At 40.3% G+C, this 22,120-nt stretch overlaps 1 protein-coding gene across 5 annotated transcripts in view; it reads left to right on the forward strand.

Moving 5' to 3' along the window:
- Positions 1-1,142: 1,142 nt before the first annotated feature.
- NMU (neuromedin U) overlaps positions 1,143-22,120 on the forward strand; it is a 35,861-nt gene continuing 14,883 nt past the window's right edge. The window contains exons 1-7 of one of the 5 annotated variants that reach the window (XM_034772785.1): positions 1,143-1,572; positions 12,149-12,207; positions 17,069-17,119; positions 17,223-17,282; positions 18,146-18,175; positions 18,281-18,331; positions 20,293-20,367. In XM_034772785.1, the coding sequence (XP_034628676.1) occupies positions 1,218-1,572; positions 12,149-12,207; positions 17,069-17,119; positions 17,223-17,282; positions 18,146-18,175; positions 18,281-18,331; positions 20,293-20,367 (681 nt within the window). In that variant the 5' untranslated portion in view covers positions 1,143-1,217. The remainder of the gene's footprint in view (positions 1,573-12,148; positions 12,208-17,068; positions 17,120-17,222; positions 17,283-18,145; positions 18,176-18,280; positions 18,332-20,292; positions 20,368-22,120) is intronic. The other 4 variants (XM_034772788.1, XM_034772786.1, XM_034772787.1 and 1 more) reach the window with 4 other exon arrangements.

Below are 22,120 nucleotides of genomic sequence, written 5' to 3' on the forward strand. Positions count from 1 at the left end.
TGTGTTTTCCCTCCAGTTTGGAATGAAGCCACACTTCAAAATTTTGAACTTTTTCATGAAGCAGAACTTCCATCCTCCTAATTGTTCTAATAAAAACGTTTCTGCACCATAAACTTTAGAGATGAAATTGACCACCACTGCTCTCTTCTCAAAGGTGATTCTTGAGATAAATCCCTTTAGTCGTTTTAGAAGTGCACAAGTGTGAAAAAAACATGTTAGAGCAGGTGCCTTTCCCACAAATTTTGGCAGGTCACAAGACAATACTTAAAGTTAGGCACATGCTTAAGTAGCTTCCTGAATTGGGGGGCTAAAGATCTTAACTCCCCCGTGCTGCTTTTCCATTCTCTGTAGGGAAGAATGGAAGGCAAGAGTCAGCGTAGCTACTGCAGGGGTCAGTGCTTTAGAAATAACATAAATGGATGCATCTGACACCAGAATTTTGCCTTATTTTCCATACCTCTCCCCCAGTTGTTTTACGTCTTGGTTGCCCAGAAACTGGAACCCACATAACTACATTGATTTTCATTCCCATCGTTAGTTACTTGGGTGCAAATCTAACCCATTTATTTTGGGTTAACAGGGTCCTATTTCTTAAAAATTGTCATTTTAACCAAAATACTCCATTCCAAATGCAACATCCTACAATGCAAAATACAGTATTTTAACCAAATACAAATGACTCTCAACAAAACAGGCAGCGCTTGCACAGCAGAGCACACAAAGGGCGTTGTGTGCCACCCTGTACAAACACAGCTTGGGGTGGTTTTTCATGGAAAAAAAATCCGTTAAAGAGAGGGTCCAAATGTGTGTGTAGTGGGGTATGCCTTGATCCCGCCATGCCTGTGGCCCCCTCCCGTGGAACCTGGGGGACAGCAGGGGGCCTTGGCTTTTCTTCTCCACTTAGGGTGACCAGATGTCCTGATTTTATAGGGACAGTCCTGATTTTTGGGTCTTTTTCTTATATAGCCTCCTATTACCCCCCACCTCCGCCCTGATTTTTCACATTTGCTGTCTGGTCACCCTATCTCCACTTCCCAGCCACTCAGCCGCGGGCCGAGCTACGAGCCGGGGCCCCGCGCTCCCACCCTGCTGTGGGTGGGGAGGGACCCCTCGCCCGGGCTGAGTCACGAGCTGCCCGGCAGAGCTGTGGGACTCCTCGGGCCTGGGACCCGCGTGGATGCGGGGAAGCGAGGATGACGCGCTCGCCATGAGTCAGGATGACGCAGTCCACGTGTCCGGGAGATTTAAAAGTTTGGGAAGGGACCGCGGACACTGCAGCGTGGCGACTCCAGAGCGGGAGGGAAGCGAGCGACGCAGCCGCGGCGGCAGCAGCGGGTGAGGCAGGGAAGGGCTCCGCGGCGCAGACTCGGGGCCAGCCGGGCCCCCCTTCGGCAGACACCATGCTCAGGAGAGGCTCTTGCCAGCAGCAGCCCCCCGTTCAGCACCACGCTGCCTCCCCCCGCGGCAGCCAGCCCAGCCTTAGGAACCAGCCGGGGCGCCACAGCAACGTGCCAGAAGCGTCCCTGTTATTGCTCTTCCTGCTCCTCGCCTCCTGGACGTGCGCCTGCCAAGGTGAGAAGCAGCCCCGTCCCCAGACCCTGTCCCTGCTCCTCTGGGGTACCTCTAGCTGCCGCTTCCTAGCCCCACCCCCGCCCTTCTCTCTCCCCTTGGCGGTGTGCTGGTTTACAGGGTGTTCCCCGCGAGTCCCTCTCTTTCTCGGGGTGCTTAGGCTGAGAGAGAGAACAGGTGGGTGAGGGCATATTTTTTATGGGACCAACTTTTGTTGGTGAGAGGCACAAGCTTTCCAGCCCCCCGGGGCTACAACTGCACTGCATACAAGGCTTGGGCTAGTGTAAGCGTTCGGGGAGCTGAATCTCCAACTCCCCACTCGCCCCAGTACCTGTGACAGTTTATTCAGGGATGCGGCTACCTGAAAAGGTTCAAGATGTCCAGGAGAAAAACTTCCGGAGTGGGAGTCTCCTAATCTGGTGTCGCCACCAAGCGTATGTGCTTCATCTGTGTTTGTAGCTCACAGGAGAGGTGCTGGGACGGAAGGGAGACTTGGGACACAACCTTGCACTGAACCTAGGAGAGGAACAAGATGTTTGAGTTAATCATGCCATTCTGAACATGTGGATGGAGGGTGCAGTGATACTGCCCTGCAGTAATCCTGAATACAGAAAACCTTCTCTTGAATTTAAGAGCAACGAAATTGGGAGTCCAGGCAGCTACCTTAAGCACTTACTGGAGCACATACAGAGGTACCCCCCAGAAATGTACACACTTATGGGGAACCCCCTAGGAAATATTTTGGTAGGGATAAAAGCAATAGGATCCTATAAAATTCTAAACCATGATAGAAATTAATAGCGAACAATGTCCTTTCTGTGGATTAATTTAATCATGCCTCAGAATTTTATATACTTCACTTTTAAATTGTATAGGATGGTTTAAAACAACTCTAGAAATGAGAACAGATTGTTACCTTCTATGGGAGATCACAGACATTTCATTTGCCTTTGAAAATAATGTGAAAATCACAGAGAAGAGCTCTGTAGTGACACAAAGTCCTGTAAATATTGCTAGCCACTGTTTTGTTTGAGTCGCTATCATTACTTTCAGAACAGTACTCCAAACCAACTTGTGTACCAAGATACATCCTGCAGTACCTCAGCACATCAGGGCAGGTTATAGACACCACTGTGGCAATCTTAACTGAATTTCTTATTCAGATTACTGCTTATACAGTTTTATTCATGTAAAGCAAGAATAGTGTAATAAACCTGATTATATCATAGTGAAAAATTACAAAAACAAGTAATGCACATGATGATTATTAGTTAATTTTCACACACATAAGTCTGCAATTTTATATATTTTAATTGCAAAGGCATGAAGTTCAAATTTAGAAAGAACTATGGAAAAGTTAATTTATTAAAGCTAATATTATTTTAAACCGAAAACTTCACATAAAAGAAAATGACAAGGCATGAAATATTTATTTCTTTATTGCTACTCTGAGTCAAAATGGGCTCAGTGTTCTCAAACAATTTATTTTACAGGGAAAAAATAATCAACTATTCTGCAGCCTGATTTAATTTGAAAAGCATAAGACATTAAACCTGAAAATTACGAATTTATAAAGGTGTTATAATATAATTTGTATTTTATAGTATTGTTCTATTCTGCATATCTTCAGATGCTTTACAAAGTAGTTAGTTATGTATTCATTGAGTAAGAATGTCACACAATAAGTCATTACAATGAGTATTTTTGTTTTGTTTGTGTTTCTTATCTGAAGGTTGCTTTTCATTTGTGAGTCTATGATATTTAAAAGCACCGGGAAGGAGGGAGGTTTAAATATTGCATCATGCTAAGTACTCTGGTGTGGCCATTTTTTTTTTTTTTTTTTTTTTTAAGTAACCTCTTTGAAATTGCATAGCTACAGATATATTGGGCAAAACTCTGAATTTCTTCAGTGTTCAAACTCCTTTTGAAGTTTTTGATGCTACTGTTTCCTTTCAAAGGATCCACTTGAAATAAAGTGATATTTACTTGCCCTCTAAAGGATTATGGGGGCCATCTTGGTGTGTGCCCACTGATTTCAGCTCATGGGAGTTGCATGCATTCAACACCTCACAGGATCAGGCCCATATTGTTTACAGAGCGAAGTAAACTGTTATCAATAACCTTTGCTTAAAGAAGACTGTGTGGGAGATTTAAAATTACAGTACATACTTTGTATACTTAAGAGTAATGTTAAAATAAATATATTCATACTGATTGTTACACATCATCAGATACTTATATTGGATTAATGAATACAGATCAGATTCGGCTCTTATTAAAATCAGTGGAAACGGAATTAATGGGAGTTGGATCATGTTCTAAATCTAAAAGGAGTACAGTCTTGTGTTCTTTGTGCAGCCAAAATTCCCCTTGACCTTAAATGAATATAAATCATATTACCAAAGTATAAAATGTAGTGGCCATTAGACGTTGATTAGGCATAAACTTGTTAAAGTGGTGTAGAGAGATGTTTAAATTTACGTGAATCCTGTGTGTGAAGTGAAATGAAATTCTACAATAGTCTTAAATAGTTAGTCATGTAGAGAATGTGGAGTCATTTTAAATATACCAATATAAAAATAAGCAAGGCTTTAAGTACCGTTCCTTGTCAATATTGTTAGTGTTTCATCTTTTTTGTCTCCATATTACTCTAATGGTAGAAGGCAAGTGTTCTACTTATACAAAGACATTCTCAACAAACATGAGTCAAATTGTAGAATACCACTGATATCTTTTGTGCACCCTAAATCTACGTGCTAAGTTTTCTAATTCCTTTAATTATTCAATACAATACAATTTTGTCTTGTATTTTGTCATGGATTGAGAACTGGTTAAAAGATCAGGAACAAAGGGTAGGAATAAATGATAAATTTTCAGAATGGAGAGGGGTAACTAGTGGTGTTCCCAAGGGTCAGTCCTAGGACCAGTCCTATTCAACTTATTCATAAATGATTTGGAGAAAGGGGTAAACAGTGAGGTGGCAAAGTTTGCAGACGATATTAAGCTGCTCATGATAGTTAAGACCAAAGCAGACTGTGAAGAACTTCAAAAAGATCTCACAAAACTAAGTGATTGGGCAACAAAATGGCAAATGAAATTTAATGTGGATAAATGTAAAGTAATGCACGTTGGAAAAAATAACCCCAACTATACATACAATATGATGGGGGGCTAATTTAGCTACAACAAATCAGGAAAGAGATCTTGGAGTCATTGTGGATAGTTCTCTGAAGACATCCATGCAGTGTGCAGCGGCAGTCAAAAAAGCAAACAGGATGTTAGGAATCATTAAAAACGGGATAGAGAATAAGATGGAGAATATCTTATTGCCCTTATATAAATCCATGGTACGCCCACATCTTGAATACTGTGTACACATGTGGTCTCCTCATCTCAAAAAAGATATATTGGCATTAGAAAAGGTTCAGAGAAGGGCAACTAAAATGATTAGGGGTTTGGAACAGGTCCCATATGAGGAGAGATTAAAGAGGCTAGGACTTTTCAGCTTGGAAAAGAGGAGACTAAGGGGGATTATGATAGAGGTATATAAAATCGTGAATGGTGTGGAGAAAGTGAATAAGGAAAAGTTATTTACTTGTTCCCATAATATAAGAACTAGGGGCCACCAAATGAAATTAATTGGCAGCAGGTTTAAAACAAATAAAAGGAAGTTCTTCACACAGCGCACAGTCAAGCTGTGGAACTCCTTGCCTGAGGAGGTTGTGAAGGCTAGGACTATAACAGGGTTTAAAAGAGAACTAGATAAATTCATAGAGGCTAAGTCCATTAATGGCTATTAGCCAGGATGGGTAAGAAATGCTGTCCCTAGCCTCTGTTTGTCAGAGGATGGAGATGGATGGCAGGAGAGAGATCACTTGATCATTACCTATTAGGTTCACTCCCTCTGGGGCACCTGGCATTGGTCACTGTCGGCAGACAGGATACTGGGCTGGATGGACCTTTGGTCTGACCCAGTATGGCCATTCTTATGCTTTTATATTTGTATCTACAGTAGTTATTTTCACTAGACGCTCAAGAAGGCAACATTTCATTTTCTCTTAACGAAAGGTTCTATAACATTTTAATTCTGGAGTTTTACTAACTTTAAATCATAAAGTTAATCAAAATTCATCTTGATAGACTTGATCTGATATTACTAAACTAGTGAAACAGTAGAAAGAGCTAATCTTTTTTACACTGTAAAGTCAGTTTATTTATGTTAACGTGGAGTACTTAACACACTGAAATGTGAATCCTTTTAGTTAATAAACTGAGATGATTTTGAATAACATATTTTAAATATATTTATTATTATTTTGGAAACTACGGGCCCACCCTGTAAAGTGCTGAGTAGCCTAAAAACCCACTGATTTCTGATTGGAGTGGAATAGAGTTAGGTTTTTTGAGTGTTTCTGTACTCCTCACTGGAGAGGCTTAGAACCTTGTATGTTTGGACTTTATATTAGTAAGCCACAAATTATTTACTTAAAAAAAAAAAACAACCCACAAACTTAATTCTTGAATCCAGGATTGGTAATTATAGGGACCAATGTTGCAATCCTGCCAGCGTTGTTCATGTGAACAGTCCCAGGATATGTTTACACTCAGGGTCGGCTCCAGGCACCAGCTTGTCAAGCAGGTGCTTGGGGCGGCCGCACCAGAGAGGGGTGGCACATCCAGGTATTCAGCGGCAATTCGGCGGACGGTCCCTCACTCCGCTTGGGAGCGAAGGGCCTCCCTCTGAATTGCTGCTGCAGATCGCGGCGGCAATTTGTTTGTTTTGTTAGGGTTACCATATTTAACAAATAAAAAAAAAGGACCCTCCACGGGCCCTGGCCCCGCCCATTTCCCAGCCCCACCCCAACTCCGCCCCTTCCCCTTCCCCGCCCCTCCTCCCTCCCACTCCCAGCCACGCGAAAAGGGCTGCCCAAGCGCTACCGGCTTCACGGTTTGCCGGGCAGCCCCCAGACCTTGCACCCCCGGCCGGCGCTTCCCCAGCGCAGCTGGAGCCCGGGAGGGGAAGCGCCCAGCCGGGGGCGCAGGGTCTGGGGCTGCCCGGCAAACCGTGAAGCCAGTAGCGTTTGGGCTTCGGGCAGCTCTGCTCCTCCCCTGACTCTTCGGCTCTGTTTAAGAGCAGAGCTGCCCGAGTGCTATCGGCTTCGGGCAGCCCCCATGTCTCTGGACCCTGCGCCGCCAGAGCCCGGCAGGGGAAATGCCCGGCCGGCGGCTGGGGTCCGGAGGCAAGGGGGCTGCCTGAAGTCCATAGCGCTCGGGCAGCTCGGCTCTTAAACAGAGCCGAAGAGTCAGGGGAGGAGCAGAGCAGCTGCGGGAGGGGAAGTGCCCGGCCGGCATTTTCCCGGACATGTTCGGCTTTTTGGCAATTCCCCCCGGACGGGGGTTTGATTACCAAAAAGCTGGACATGTCTGGGAAAAACCGGACGTATGGTAACCCTAGTTTTGTTCTGCTTGGGGCAGCCAAAAGCCTGGAGCCGGCCCTGTTTACATTGCAGCTAACTTGGGCTCATGAGGCTCAGGCAAAGGGGCTGTTTATCTGTGGTGTTCAGGTTTGGGCTAACCAGGATTACTAGATCCAGGGTCGGGATCATTGTAGACAAGAATCAAATAAAAGTCTCAAGAGACTGGTAAATACACTATATACAGAGCAGAGGAAAATTATTTAGAGCTGGCTGTTTTTAACTACTTATTTTACATTTATGCATGTAAAATCTGACTTTATGGAGTACACCTCTACCCCGATATAATGCGACCCGATATAACACAAATTCGGATATAACACGGTAAAGCAGTGTTCTGGGGGGGCTGGGCTGCATGCTCCGGTGGATCAAAGCAAGTTTGATATAACGCAGTTTCACCTAGAACGCTTTAAGATTTTTTTGGCTCCTGAGGACAGCGTTATGTCGGGGTAGAGGTGTATCACTGATGCCTCCCATTGCTAAGGCTTTGTTGTATTTTCAGTTAAAACAAGATTTAAATCCCAAGGTGGTGTTTTTTGTGTGAAAATTAATCATCCCCAGGCTTACAGTATCTGTTCAGCAGATCCTAATTACATTTACTATACAATTATTATGTTAAATTAGTTATTCTGAACCTTTACAAATCTCTCCTTTTTAAAATTTAGCATAGTTCTAATCTTTATAATCAGAAGAGCCTTACAACACTCAGATTTCAAACTTCATATTCATCACTCGTCATTAGATCTCCCAAATAGACTTATTTTAAAAATCAGTCATCTAAAAACCAGAAGTGTTAGCTATATTGTTTGACATTACTCTGTAAAGAGATGTAGCTAATGGAGAAAGCATTCCTTACAGGATAAGGGCTTTCCCACAGTTCAGCCAGTTAAATAATTCACTGTTTCACTGGCTGAGCTTGTCTTCTCGATCTCCTGTACTTTGCGGATTCTGCAGGATGATGTTGCTCTTCCGCCAATTTCCTAATGGCTGCAGAATATATTTCCCCGTCCCGCTGTCTGTGCACCACCAGGTTCTCTCCTGGACTTTCTGCATGCTTTGGGAAACCCTCTTGCCAGCTGCTCCTTCTTCCAGTGCCCTCTAATCCCAAGCACTCCCACCCCTTCAGTATCCTCCACCGTACCTGCATATTTATGGTTGTAAACTAAGGCCCCAGTTTAGGAAAGCATTTAAGCATGTGCTTAACTCAGCATTTCAAAACCCAAGCTTTTAAAAATTGTGTATCAGGACTCCCAAAATCAGTAGATTAGTTTAAAAATAATGTGATTAAAAAAAAAAAACCCCATAGAATTGGGGTTTTCTGGTTTTTAAGTCTTTAGTGTGCATGTGGGTCATTTTTTCAAGCTTTTCTCAGCAAGTATGAGGTCTAGAAATTTAATTTTAGCTTTCATTTAACAAAAATTGAAAGTTCCACCTAATCACATGCCTCCAGAAGTTGTGCCTTTATGAAAAACCCCAAATATCAGGAGACCCACAATAAAATCATGAGAGCTGGCAATGCTGTTAATTTTAACCATGAGTTTAAAGTACGTTATTATTATTTATTTGTATTACCACAGCGCCCAGGAGCCCAGTCATGGACCAGGAGCCCATGTTCTAGGCACTGTACAAACACAGAACAAAAACGGCTTACAATCTAAGTATAGGATAAGAGACAACAGATGGATGCAGATCAACAGGGGAATACAAGGAAACAATGAGACCATATTGCTCAGCATGACAGGCAGTTGTCTCAGCACATTAGTGGCCTGTTCTCAAGTTTTTGTAGGCATCATGGCAAAGGAGAGTTTTAAAAGGGATTATGAAGGAGAATATTTGTTGTGTAGATATTTATGTGGAGCACCTTCCAAACATGAGGGGCAGCATCAGAGAAAGTTCAAAGGTACGTGCTGAAAATGTAACAAGTGGTTGATGGAGACTGGTATCATGGGCCAATTTCAGTTGGGAATCAACATCTCAGTAGTGAATGAGAGATGATGGGTAGAGTGGGGATAGGCCATGAAGGGCCTTTAAAGTGAAGATGAGTAGCTTATGTTTGATGTGATAAAGAAGGGGGAGCCAGTGGAGGAATGCAAAGAAAGGGGTGAGATGGTCAAAGTGACACAGGCTAGGAAAATGATCTTTGCAGCAGCTTTCTCAACAGATATGAGTAGGGCAAGACTGACAAGACCAGACAGAAGTAATTGAAACTAGATACTGAGAATCTAGATGAGAGTTTTAGCTGTGTGGATAGTTAGGAAAGAGATGTTATGCAGAAAGTTTGCAAAACTTAGACATAGACTGGATATGAGGAAAATGGAAGAACTGAAAGATGAGAGAATGAATTCGTAGTGGACAAAGTTAGCCAGGTCATTGGATTTCCTCATAAGTGGCCTTTCTGAATAGGGATGCCTTCCTGAATCAGGGTTTAAGTGCTTAATTTTTCTACATGTAATTTCTATACATGGATATATTCATCCATATTTGGCAAAATTGTATACAATTTATATCAATGAAGTCCATCTAGGTTACAAGATGAACACTGGATGAGGCAGTGGAGGGGGCAGTGATGGTGGCTGTAGGACAGACAGTGCCTGTCTAGGGCTTAAAGCATGGGATAGAGACTGAGGGAGGCGTGGGCTACACCTAAAAACTTAGGTCAGCTTAGCTATGTCATTCAGGGGAGTGAAAAAATGCACACCCTGAGAGACCTAATTAAGTCAACCTAAGCCCTGGTTGGAGAAACTGCTAGGTTAATGGAAGAATTCTTCTATTGACATAGCTACTGCCTCTCGAGGGGATGGATTTACTACAGCAATTGGAAAAAATCCTTCTGTCACCATAGTAAGTATCTATGCTACAGTGGTGTAACTGCAGCTGTGTCACTGTAGCGCTTATAGTGTAGATATATCCTAAAGTCTTGGGAATAGAGCTGGCCAGGGGGAGGGAGAAGGAAACTCCAGAGCTGGTGAAACAATTGTACTTGCTCTGTTCAAAAGTTTATACTGCTGGTTAGAAAATTCTAACCAATACTGAAACTTTCCTGCCTGGTGCTCAAAGCTTTTCATTCTATCAGGCTGCTGTTGTTTCATGTGAAAAGCTTTGAGAGCTAGACAGAAGCAGCTGGAGCATCAAATGAAAGTTTTCTCTTCCTGATCAGCAAAGATTTAAATGGAGAAGATAAGATTATTATCTGCTCCCCAGCTTTACTTTCCAAATAGGTCCTTTCTCCAGCTCCAGATATCACCAAGTTTGGATACATTAATTAAAAACATAAAAGAAAACCAGGAAATTTGAACACAAAAAAATTCATTAATTTGTAGCTAAGGTTGCTACAGTGTATATCCTGCCACTAACATAAACACTGAAAGGCAAGGAAGGTGTAAATAGAGCTGGGGGGACATAGCTTCCCATTCTGCCAAAATGTTTGAGATTTCAAAAATTTTCCTGTTCCATATTGGGATGAAACTGGGACCTTCTGAAGTTTTTATGAAAAGTGCATGTGTGAGAGAAGAATAACCAATAGCTGAGTGATTAGAGCACTCACCTGGGATGTGGGGTTCACACATTAAGTTCTCTGCTCTGCTTAATTTGGAGGGAGTCAGTTGTGCTGAATTAATATTTAACTAGTTGTACAAAATGGAACAACTTCAAAAGGAGAGACTGAGAGAGACCCACCCCAGACTAGCCAGGTAGTGGAGGCACTTGCCTGGGAAGTTATGGTTCAATTAAGTTCTGTCTGATTTGGTGCAGGGAGTTGAACTTGGGTGTCCCATATCCCAGGTCTGTGCCGCAGCCACTAGTCTGTTGCTCATTTGCCCCTCCTCTTCCAGTTAAGATCAGAAATTCCATCCTGGACCTGAGAAACTTTCCCAACAAAAGTTTCAGCTAAACTGACCCTTTCCCGTGAGATATTTTTCTTTTGACAAATTTCCATTTTCCAATAAAAAACCATTTTGACAGAAATTTCCAACTAGCTCTAGTCATTAATTAAGGCAGCATTCACACCCAACTCAGCACTAAATTCCAGGCATTTGCCCATTACCATTACAATACTCCTTCATCCCAACACACTAATATGCTCCCTGAGAAACTCATTTTCAATTCAACAATAATATTACCCTCAATGCACATAGCAACAAACTGTAAATTGTAAGGCAAAACACAAACTTGGCTCCAGCTTTCCAGTGTCACATAACTTAATAATTAACAGATATTTATTATCTTACAACAATCTTAGCATTTCCACATAGCATACACTCAACAGAGAAAAAATGCAAAGCTGATATGCAACATTTTTTTATCTTGTCAAAAAGGCCACCTTCAAAAAGTCAAAAAATCAAATGCTATCCGTACCACTAAACAAAATACACATAAAAATGTTTCATGTGTGAACCTATACAATATTACCCATGTTTAGTGTAATATACAATAAATTAACAAGTCAGAGCTATAGTTACTATTTTCAGTTCTTTGATGAATGCACCAAGTGAGATGAGCTCTTGGAGAGCTATGAGACTTGAGAGATTTGGAGGAATTGGAATGGTTTTTTAGACTGGGATTTTAGTCCGGGACTGCTAGACAATGTTTCCAACCTGCTACTTACAGCTTACCACAGAGTTACATCAGCATGAATGTTGATAGAAATAGAATGACTTCCACAACTTATACATATGGCGGGTCAAAATCCTCTGTCAGTTACATCAGCAGTGTAAATTACATGAAATCTGAGCTAGAATAGCTAAAATGTATTGGGCCTCCTTCCACCTTTGTGTAACTCCATTTTCTTCAAGGAAGCTATTCTGCAACTGTATTGTGAATGGCAAAAGGAACTTTGCTCCAATGAAGAAATTAACTTCATCAGACAGAAACAACTGGAGCAAATATAATAATGTTTGCGGCCACAGGCTCCTGTATACTATAACTCCCTGTATCTTTCACTTTTGTGCATTCTAACAGTGTATTCTGGGCATCAAATCCTTAGGAATATAAACTACTTGACATACTATATGAGACTATATATTTGAGATACTATATATATGAAAAAAATCATTATAAATAGAATAATTATAGCCTTTGTTCTATGGTATCACTCTCTCTGTTTTCAGGTGTACCAGTGCCATCTCAAGAACTACAGGCAGAACAAGATTTGCAGCTGTGGAATGAAGTAAGCAGCAATATCTTCAAGTGTTGGATCAACCATGTGTTTTAATAATATTCTGCTACAGTTTGGCAGTTGTGGATGATTCTTGCTAATTTATTGTGTAAGGGGCAAGTATAAAAGATCAGAACACCACTGATGCATTATCATAGAACCCCTCCTCACGCAGGGCCATATACTCCATATGATCCCTGCTACATGGCTGGAGTTTGAGAGCTGCCATAGTTTCCTGACATCCTCAATCACAGAGACTTATTTTTTGGCATTCCACATCCTTTGCACAGGTTTTCCCCCAAAGAAGGAAATACTGAACTACACGAACTAATCAAGTCATCTCTGATCATAAGCAGAGTAGATTCAGATTGGAGTGCATTGAAAAGTGTTCTTCCTACTGCTCACACATGTATCCATCTTGCACTGTAAATATTTCTGACATACTGGTGGAGCTCTTCCTCCATCCCTTTCTACCTCTCCTACATAGATTGTACCCTTCTATATTGATTTTTGGGCATGGGATGCAACCACCTTTTTCAGATTGCTGAAAATACCAAAATGATCATTAGGCTGGGAGTTGGGAGGTCATTAGAGTAAGGAACAAATTGTGTTGGCTCATGAAGAGCTAGGCTTGGTAGTGGGAGGCAAGCTTTCATGTAACTGGCAATGATTAGGCATATTTATGGGCCACAGAGAAAATACGTATAATCATAATGTAGAATACATACAATGTAGTGATTGTTACAGCAAAAGATATTACTCTAAAGATACTGTATATGATACTAAAACAGCTACTGAATCACATCCTGTCATTTTGGTTCACTTGATATTGGATTATGTACTGCTTCAATTATATATTTTAACATTGTGGGTGCTGACTGATGTTATAGCATGTTGTAGTCTCAGTTCTGGGTTTTTTGATTTATGTACAAGTATTTTGATTACAATATGTTACATGTGTGTTAGGTGGCCAGAGCGCATTGTTCAGTGCCTTGTGATACGGACAAAGCATTGACATATAACATTCAGAAGGGCTTTACCTCAGGATATGCATACACTCACATCCGCAACATCCTTAAGGTACTATATGCTATTAGAAAACAGGAGACTGATCATAGGAAAAGGATGCATTTTATATATATATGCATGCAGTAAACTTACTAGTAAAAGTTCAAGATGTTTCTTCTAAAAGGATGTGCATACAGTACTAGGGCCGGCTTCAGGCATCAGCTGACCAAGCACATGCTTGGGGCAGCACCTTGTAAGGGGCGGCCAATCTTGGGGTGGCAGGGGGCGCTCGGGTTGGTTTTTTTTTTGGTTTGGCGGGGCAGCACTTGAGGTGTTTTTTGCTGTTGTTTTTGTTTCGGCCGGGCGGCGCTTGGGGGGAGGGGGCGGGGTTGTTTTTGTTTCGGCGGCATGGCATGGCGCTGGGGGGGAGGGAGTGTTTCGGCGGGGCTGGGCAGCGCTGGGTGAGGGTCTTTTTTTTTTTTTTTTGCTTGGGGCAGCACAGCTGGCCCTGTACAGTACTAATAAAACAGCAGCCTTATACTTTCTTGTCAGCTTAAACCTAAAGAGTAATGCAAAATTTTCCTTAGAAAGTTAACAGATCTGGGCTCTGGTGGATCAAGGGGGTGAGGACAGAGGAAGTTCCAGAGTCAAAGACCCCACCCAGGGAATACCTTGCTGCCAGCCTCTGCTCCCTTTTAAACTCAGGAGTATTAGTGCAAACACCTGCGCCGAATACAACCATTGTGATACTGATCATATAAGTTGATGGGCAGTCTCTCAGGAAAATGAGTCCCAAACCACTTAGGGGTTTAGATGAAAAATCAGAAACGTAGAAGACATTTGTTTTATACATCCCTCGAATTAGACGTGTTGTAACAAAAGGCTTGCTTCTGCTTTTATTGAAGACAAAGGCAAAATTCCCATTGATCTCAGTGGATGCAGGATCAATCCATAATATGATGAACTCTGTATAGAATGATATAACAAAATCAAACAGTTACAAAGTGTGTGTTTTACAGCAAAATTAATGTGGGATTGGATTATATATGGGACGACTGCAAACTAATAAAAGAAATACAGCCATCTCCTGGTAGTAGGATCCTCCAAATCATGGTAGTTGTTTAGGTTATGAGAATCAGCAGTCCCGTTTGGTTCCTTTTAATTCTTACTAGCAGATCACTCAAGAGACAGCATCCCTAGAATAACTGAATACTTGCCAGGTGTTACTCTTAGACTATGTCTTAACTGCAATAATGGGGTATGAGTGCAGCTCACAGAGACATATCCAAACCAGTTTTAATCTAGCTAGCTTTAGTACCCAAGCAGTGAAGCTGGGGCAGCACATACTTCAGCATGGTCTATATACACCCACCCTGGACCCTAGGTAATTACTTGCATGGTTAGCCTATGCTGAAGCATGTGCTGCTGCAGCTTTGCTACTCTGGGAGCCAAGCTAGCTAGATTAAAGCTAACTCAGTATGTCTTCATGAGCCAGAATCTCACACCCTAGTTGCTGGGGAATTTAATGCACTTGTACTCTGTCCTTACATTACTATAGTATCTAAGCACTTCACAATTTTTAATCATCATAACACCCTTGTGATGTAGAAAAGAGAAGGCAGGTATTGAGGAGATACCTCTGCAAAGATAAAAATTATAGGTTTTTTTAATGAGTTCTTGGTTTTTAGCATTCTCCGAGTCTAGATATTGTAGATTCTTCTCAACTCAACCATTTAAAAGTAAATTTTGGCTGATAGATTCTCAGTCTTGCTCTCCATTGAGACCAAGATGGCCTACAGCTTATCTTGCTTAGTGTTCATGAATTACAGTAACCCTCTAACAGAGACCTCCAGCAGCAGAAAGGGATTGCCCTAGGTAGGAATCAGGCTTAAAGCCTGGGATCCCAAAATATGATTTTTGAATTGGTCTATTTTATCCACTTTCGCTTTACACCTATACATTTTCAACACTAAGCCCACAGTAGCAATGTTTAATAATCTATTAGTATTCCCAGAGACACAGAGATTCAGGAAAAGGGGGAGGGGGAGGAGACATTTTAACATAAAAGGCTATTTGGAGAGGGAGCGTGGTGAGCTACTCGCCTCTCCTCAATCTCTCCTAATGTTTTTTTCATATGATTAATTTCTGAGCAGAAAAGCTTCTCCTAAAGCACCTGAACCAACATTATTTGTATCTTCTTTTGTAACTTGTGCTTGCCAAGGTGTAACGTTTGGAATTCTTTATCTCTGATATTTGTTATAGAACTTATTGTATTGTCCAGTCTTTTTTGAAAAACACTTCCCTGGAACATAATGCATGATTCAGAGCGTGATTGCAAAAGGTATTTGTCATCTGGACTAAAAATATAGGATATTTTATGGAAAATGTGTCACATGCTACTGTATGTTGCAAGTGACACAAATTTTAAACTGTCATGAAAAGTTAAACCTCTTTTTAAAAAAAATTCCCTATAGTATTATATCCTGGTCCTGCATTCTGGGCTTTGGTAACCCTTCCTTTTTCATTATAAAATATGGTATACTTCCAGTTATCTGAATTCCTTTTATCTGAAAATCCTAGTTATCTGAAGCCACATTATGTCCCCTATGTAGCCTATATTCAATCACTTGCTAATAAGGTCTCACTTAGTGCTAATCAACAGCTTTTTATTTGTATAGTGGCTCTGAACAGTTACCTGCAGTTACTGAGATGTAATCCTATTTCACCAGCAACAGCATATTGGCAGGATCATGTCAAAAAAAAAAAAAAAAAAAAAATCTGTGCTGGATCTAAAGCAAAAATATTAAGCAAACAGCAGCATTACTCCCTTCATTCCCCATATGTCTGTATTAGCAAAACTGCATCTTAAAATAGCACTTCCATAATTTATCCAAGCACCTGGTTATCTGGAGATTTTGGATGTGCCCCAGGCCATTTGGATAAATGGGAGTATACTGTACTCTTGAACTTTCTTCACTGAAAATATTAATAACTTGAATTCATATGCCTTTATGAGTCCCCTATTTCCCTTTCCTCACTCTCTCCTGGATTACTTGAGAACTGATCAATAAGTGTCTATTCCTGTCACTGGTGTTATATGTTATGTAGGTGGTCCACAGTCAATCAGTCACACCTCCAGCAGTGCCCTTTGGTCTGAGTTTAACTTCCTTGGAATATATCTCATTGGCACTGTGATTTTTGTATATAGCATCCCCTTTAAACCAACCATGTGAGGTGTTGAGTCCCTTTAGTGACAACTGAAATCAGTGGAGTCATTGAGAGTTGAGGGTGCTTAGTGTCTCACAGAAGGGGTGGCATACATACCATAGCTCTAGTGGGATATACATATAGTAAATCCCCAGGAAAGCTGAAATTCAGTCACTCTTGGGGAGCTATGGCCTATGTACCTCCTGCATGGCATTATTATTTTAGAGTCTGGAATCCCAAAATGTTCCAGCTGCTTCAGAAGAGATATCGCAACCCCTGCCCAAAGAGTTTACAATTAACTTTTAAGATATGACTCAGTGAAGGTGACAGACAGTAGGAAGTGGGAGAAGTGAGGAAGGATGAGGGGTACAGAAATATGACCATGTGGTTACTGACATTGGGCATGTGCAAATCTTAGTTGTTCAGTCAATTTTTTTTACTTGAATAAAAATATATTTACATGCAGGGAACATGAGAGAGAAAGAGAGAAAATAACCCAGCTTTGTACCTCAAGAGTGCATGCAAAGCATATACAACCACCTATTTTGATAATCCTGTCATACCTTTTGCTACACTGAATGCTATTTGAAAATGTATACATTTTATCTGCTCACTGTTCAGTCTGTCTTTCTAAGATGTAACATCTAAATTTTTACAGGTAGATGATGCATGTTCTGCTTACCTGTCCATCATAGATCCTCACCCTGAGGTGAGTCTAGTTAGAGCAATATTATTTTAATTATTTATAATTGTTTTTCAAGTGCCATTAAATAAGTAATCCAGTGTCTGAGTTCACATTTCCTTTTCAATAGACATCCAGTGCACTGGAAGAACTTTGCTTTATGGTCATGGGATTTCTACAGAAACCTCAGGTAGTGCAAATTCAAATCTATTTTACACTTTTGAAATATGATTTTCAATATACTAACTGCCTGAAACTTTAAAATAAATTGAGGATCCATGCAAATAGTAATTATCCCCAGCTTTCTGAGCTGGGCAGTCCTTGGATAACCATGGATACTAGCTTGCCACAGCCTCCAGCTCCATGTTGTGTAGTTATGTTGCTGGTCAGGTCCTGGAGGGATAGTATAAATCCATATCTCCCTCATTCTGCAATGCCTTATGAACCTCATCCAAAGCTCACTGAACCCATCTGAAAGACTGATTTTGATTAGCTTTAGACCAAGCCCTATGTTTGGGAAACAATCTCTCTCCGCCTCTGGAATATTCAGTCTATGGAGCTTTCGTAGCTTGTGGGTTAGAGTAACCACACAGCCTCCAGTGTAGGAATGAACTAGTTTCCTTCCGTTACCTAGGAGGGGAGTCTCCTGTCCTCCCTGTATTGTTAGTTTACTTTTACTGGAGAATGGGGCCTCACACCTTGCTGAATCATTAAAACATGAACTCCTTTAAGTCTATTAGTGTCAAAGCAATAAAGTTCTGCTATTCTAAATAGTGGAAAGAAGAAAGTGGCCCAATAGTAGCATGTTAATGATTGTAAAGAAATGTATGTAATGACTAAAAATGACTTACTTAGTCAAGTTTTCTGGTGGAAAGCAATCAGTACGCAATAGTTTTTGAAAGCAGCAGTTAATTTGACAACCTAAGAAATATAATGTGGTTATTAAAAGAGTAAAATGTTCCAAGAAAGTACCAAGATGTTTATAATGTTACTAAAACTGACCTTGGCTTGTTTTAGAAATTAAAGCATCTATACCAATTATTGTTCCCACAGAGTTTAGAGGAAAAAGACAACACTAAAAGGGTAAGGTTGTCATACATATTTTTGGTCACACTTATATTGTCAAGAAAACCATAACCCATTAACCTGTCTTGTAGTAAAATCCCACTTTTAATTTTTTCTGAACAGTTCTTATTTCATTATTCTAAGACTCATGACTCAGGCAATTCAAACATCATGGTAAGTTTCACCACCCCTCTTTGTGAACAAATGTGTGCTTGTACTTAAAAACAAGACAGTATTCCTCTTAGCTGTAGTCTTGATAGTCTCTCCAGCTGGAGATCAATAATAATAATTTGTGGAGTTTGACACAGTATCCTTAATACTGTACATTTAAACAAAATAATGGAATGTCCAAGGAATGGTGCCTGTGTCTGAACATTGTAACTTCAAAATCTAGGAAGGGTGTCACAAGACACATGTTTATCCTAGAAAAAATAAAACCATGTTCATTTCTGGTATTTTATAAACAGCATATCTAATATAATTACATGTTGAAATTAAGATCTCATGTGCCTCATCCTCAACTAGTGTTGACTGGTGTTGTTCCACCAAAGTCAATGGAGCTATGCTGATTTATACTAGTTGAGAGGCTGGCCTTAAAATGTTGAAAACTATTAAATATATCTAATAGAAGATGCTAATTAAGATTTTGGATTTCACAGTAAACAAAAAATAGAATAAATCAACTATCCTAATGTTCTGAGATTTTTTTAAAAATCTCATCACCAACAAATAAACTACATTTTGATCAGCTCTTGATTTTAAAGTGCAGACATAACATAGATATTTGTTTTCTATGTGCAACCATGCTCTTTCATTGTGCATCACTGCGTTTTGAGAGTGTAACATTCAGGCTTTTCCCTTTTTGGTAATCATTCTGTCATGTTCACTGTTGTCTTGTGCTATATGTTTCCATTGGGAATATGCTGCATCATTGCTAGAACACAGTACAAGTTATTTTCTAAACCTCCAGTTAAAGCTATAGTCAATATGTTTCCTGGTTGATTATCATGCATAGACCCAAGGCAGCTGAGTTTGGTGATAGCACTTTGCTAGCTGCTTTGGAACTTCAGCCGCTCATGTTTAGGTTTGATGTTTTTTCTACTGCATGAAATGCTATTTTCTTTAAGCATCTGCTCTGTTTCTGTACCCTACAAATGAAAGAAAATGACAGTGTCATTTTTCCTATTAAATATGCTGTAACTTTTGTTACAATAGTAATTCAACCTTTTTGTTGCACTTTGTATAAAAGTAATATCAGATATGCACTGTTTTTCATGTTGTGAACCATGTTCTCTTGTTTAAACAAGGATCAATTTGGGCTTAAAAATTAGTTGAATGAATACAGGTAATTATAGTTTGCTTTATTTCTCAGAACATTTTACTCCTTATGTAATAAATAATCCATACTGAGGCCTTGATCCTTTGATTCATTGCATAGGGGCACATTGCTGCACCTGCATGGAGCCCCACTGAACTCAACAGGGATCAGTGCAAGCACATCAGTGTGCCTGAGCATGTGAATTGCAGACTCTGGGCCTTAATTTGTCTTTCCTGAAGCTAATAGGGTGACCTGCATCATATTTGCTGATTTTACTTCAAATATATATCTATTCTGGCAGGAACACTACTAGAAGTTACTTTTTAATAGAACACCGCTTTTATTCCTGTGATTCAGACTACTTTAAAGCAAAATTAACGTTGAGTGCCAGGAAATTTGAAGCAGTCTATTACAATAGCAGATCATCTCAGAAACAGTAGTAATCAGAAATGGAGAATGAAAGCTTCCCAAAAATGTTCTCTGCACAGTTCACTATATTCACAGAGCTAGCCGTGCACTCACATAGGTTGATCGAAGTCAGAATTTGGACTTGCCCCTGACAAAACAATAACCTATGTTCATTCAGTAGAGAAGATTCACTTTACCAATCTAGGAGATGTATTCATGGACTAAATAAATATGCTGTATCTTTCAGGTATAAATTCAGAGTACCCAAAAAGTTAACTATCAGTTAACATCTTCAGTCCTTTGTTTTGCATGTTTTGTCCATAAACCAGTCGTATAATAAGAGACATTCTTTGCATCATAAGACCAGGATTTCATTGTTGCTCATGTGTCTGTGTTCATGTCCTCTCAGTCGTCTGTCCTGCATCCTTTGCTGCAACTTGTTCCCCAACTTCATGAGAGAAGACTGAAGAGATACAAAGCAGACGTATGTAACTTTAAACTATGTATGCTTGCTGTGACCGTTGGTGCCTGGGGGGGGCACGCTGAGAACGCTCAGTCTAGGCAAACTGCAAAGAATGGGGCAGACAATCCCCAGAACTGGTGGTTATTCTATTAGATTCATTAAGGCAGCAACAAAACAGCTTCTACAATACCTCTCTGGTTACCCCGAAGCCAGAAATACAGTTCCCTTAAAGCAATCCAGCCTTGGGCTCCCACCCACGCAGCCAAGTCCAATATGATGAGGACTACTGAAAATCTTGTCCATCACATATAAAGTTCTACCAATCCTAAGGAATCCGACACATTACCCACTAGGTCAATGAATATTTCAGATCTTATCCATATAATTGCTTACAGCCAATTCTTATTAACTAAACTAAGATTAAAAAGAAAAGAGTATTGTGATTAAAAGATTATACATACAGATATGAATGAAATTCTTAGGTCAGTTTCATAGTAAAGATGGTGAGCTGCTGAGTTGCAAAAGGTTCTTTCCAGAATCAGTTCATCGGGTTGTAGTCCAAATAGGTGGTCCATATATAGAGTTTGTTCAAATTCTTCCATGAGAATTAGCAGGGTAATCCAGACTGGAGCTGGAGACCTCAGTCTTGTGACTCAAGCTTCCCCTGACCAAGCTTAAGCAGATCTGAGATACAGGATTGAGACCTTAGTTCTTTTATAGATCTTTATAGATATCTGACAGCAGGCATTCCTTGGGTGAAGCAGTGTGTCTTTGAAGTAGGGATAGCTCAGTGGTTTGAGCATTGGCCTGCTAAACTCAGGGTTTAGAGTTCAATCCTTGAGGGGGCCACTTGGGGATCTGGGGCAAAATCAGTACTTAGTCCTGCTAGTGAAGGCAGGGGGCTGGACTTGATGACCTTTCAAGGTCCCTTCCAGTTCTAGGAGATGGGATATCTCCATTAATTAATTAAGTAAAACCTCCTAGGTAATTAAAGTAAATTAATTAAGGTAATTGGTAAGGTAATTAAGTAAAACATAGGTAATTGGTTGCATTCATAAGCAATTCATAGACCGTTTACTACAAACTTCAAAGAGAAATATAGACATTTTATTATTACACCCAAGTTTCATCTAAATGTTAATATTCCCTTTTAATCTCCGAATCAATAGAATATAGTAACAAAGAGGAACCATCTGTTACAATGTTAATCTCTAACTAGATATAGGTAACCACAGACAAGTAAGATCACTATCTTCTAACAATACAAGTCTGCATTTCAAAGCTCTAGTCTATCTAACATGGCTTCGTTAGCTATTTATAAGGAATGGCCCTAATTACCATTTATAATATAAGAAGAACAGGAGTACTTGTGGCACCTTAGAGACTAACAAATTTATTAGAGCATAAGCTTTCGTGGACTACAGCCCACTTCTTCGGATGCATATAGAAGTGGGCTGTAGTCCACGAAAGCTTATGCTCTAATAAATTTGTTAGTCTCTAAGGTGCCACAAGTACTCCTGTTCTTCTTATATTATAAATGGTAATTAGGGCCATTCCTTATAAATAGCTAACGAAGCCATGTTAGATAGACTAGAGCTTTGAAATGCAGACTTGTATTGTTAGAAGATAGTGATCTTACTTGTCTGTGGTTACCTATATCTAGTTAGAGATTAACATTGTAACAGATGGTTCCTCTTTGTTACTATATTCTATTGATTCGGAGATTAAAAGGGAATATTAACATTTAGATGAAACTTGGGTGTAATAATAAAAT

The sequence above is a fragment of the Trachemys scripta genome, chromosome 5, assembly GCF_013100865.1.
Source record: "Trachemys scripta elegans isolate TJP31775 chromosome 5, CAS_Tse_1.0, whole genome shotgun sequence".
Classification (NCBI taxonomy): Eukaryota; Metazoa; Chordata; order Testudines; family Emydidae; genus Trachemys; species Trachemys scripta.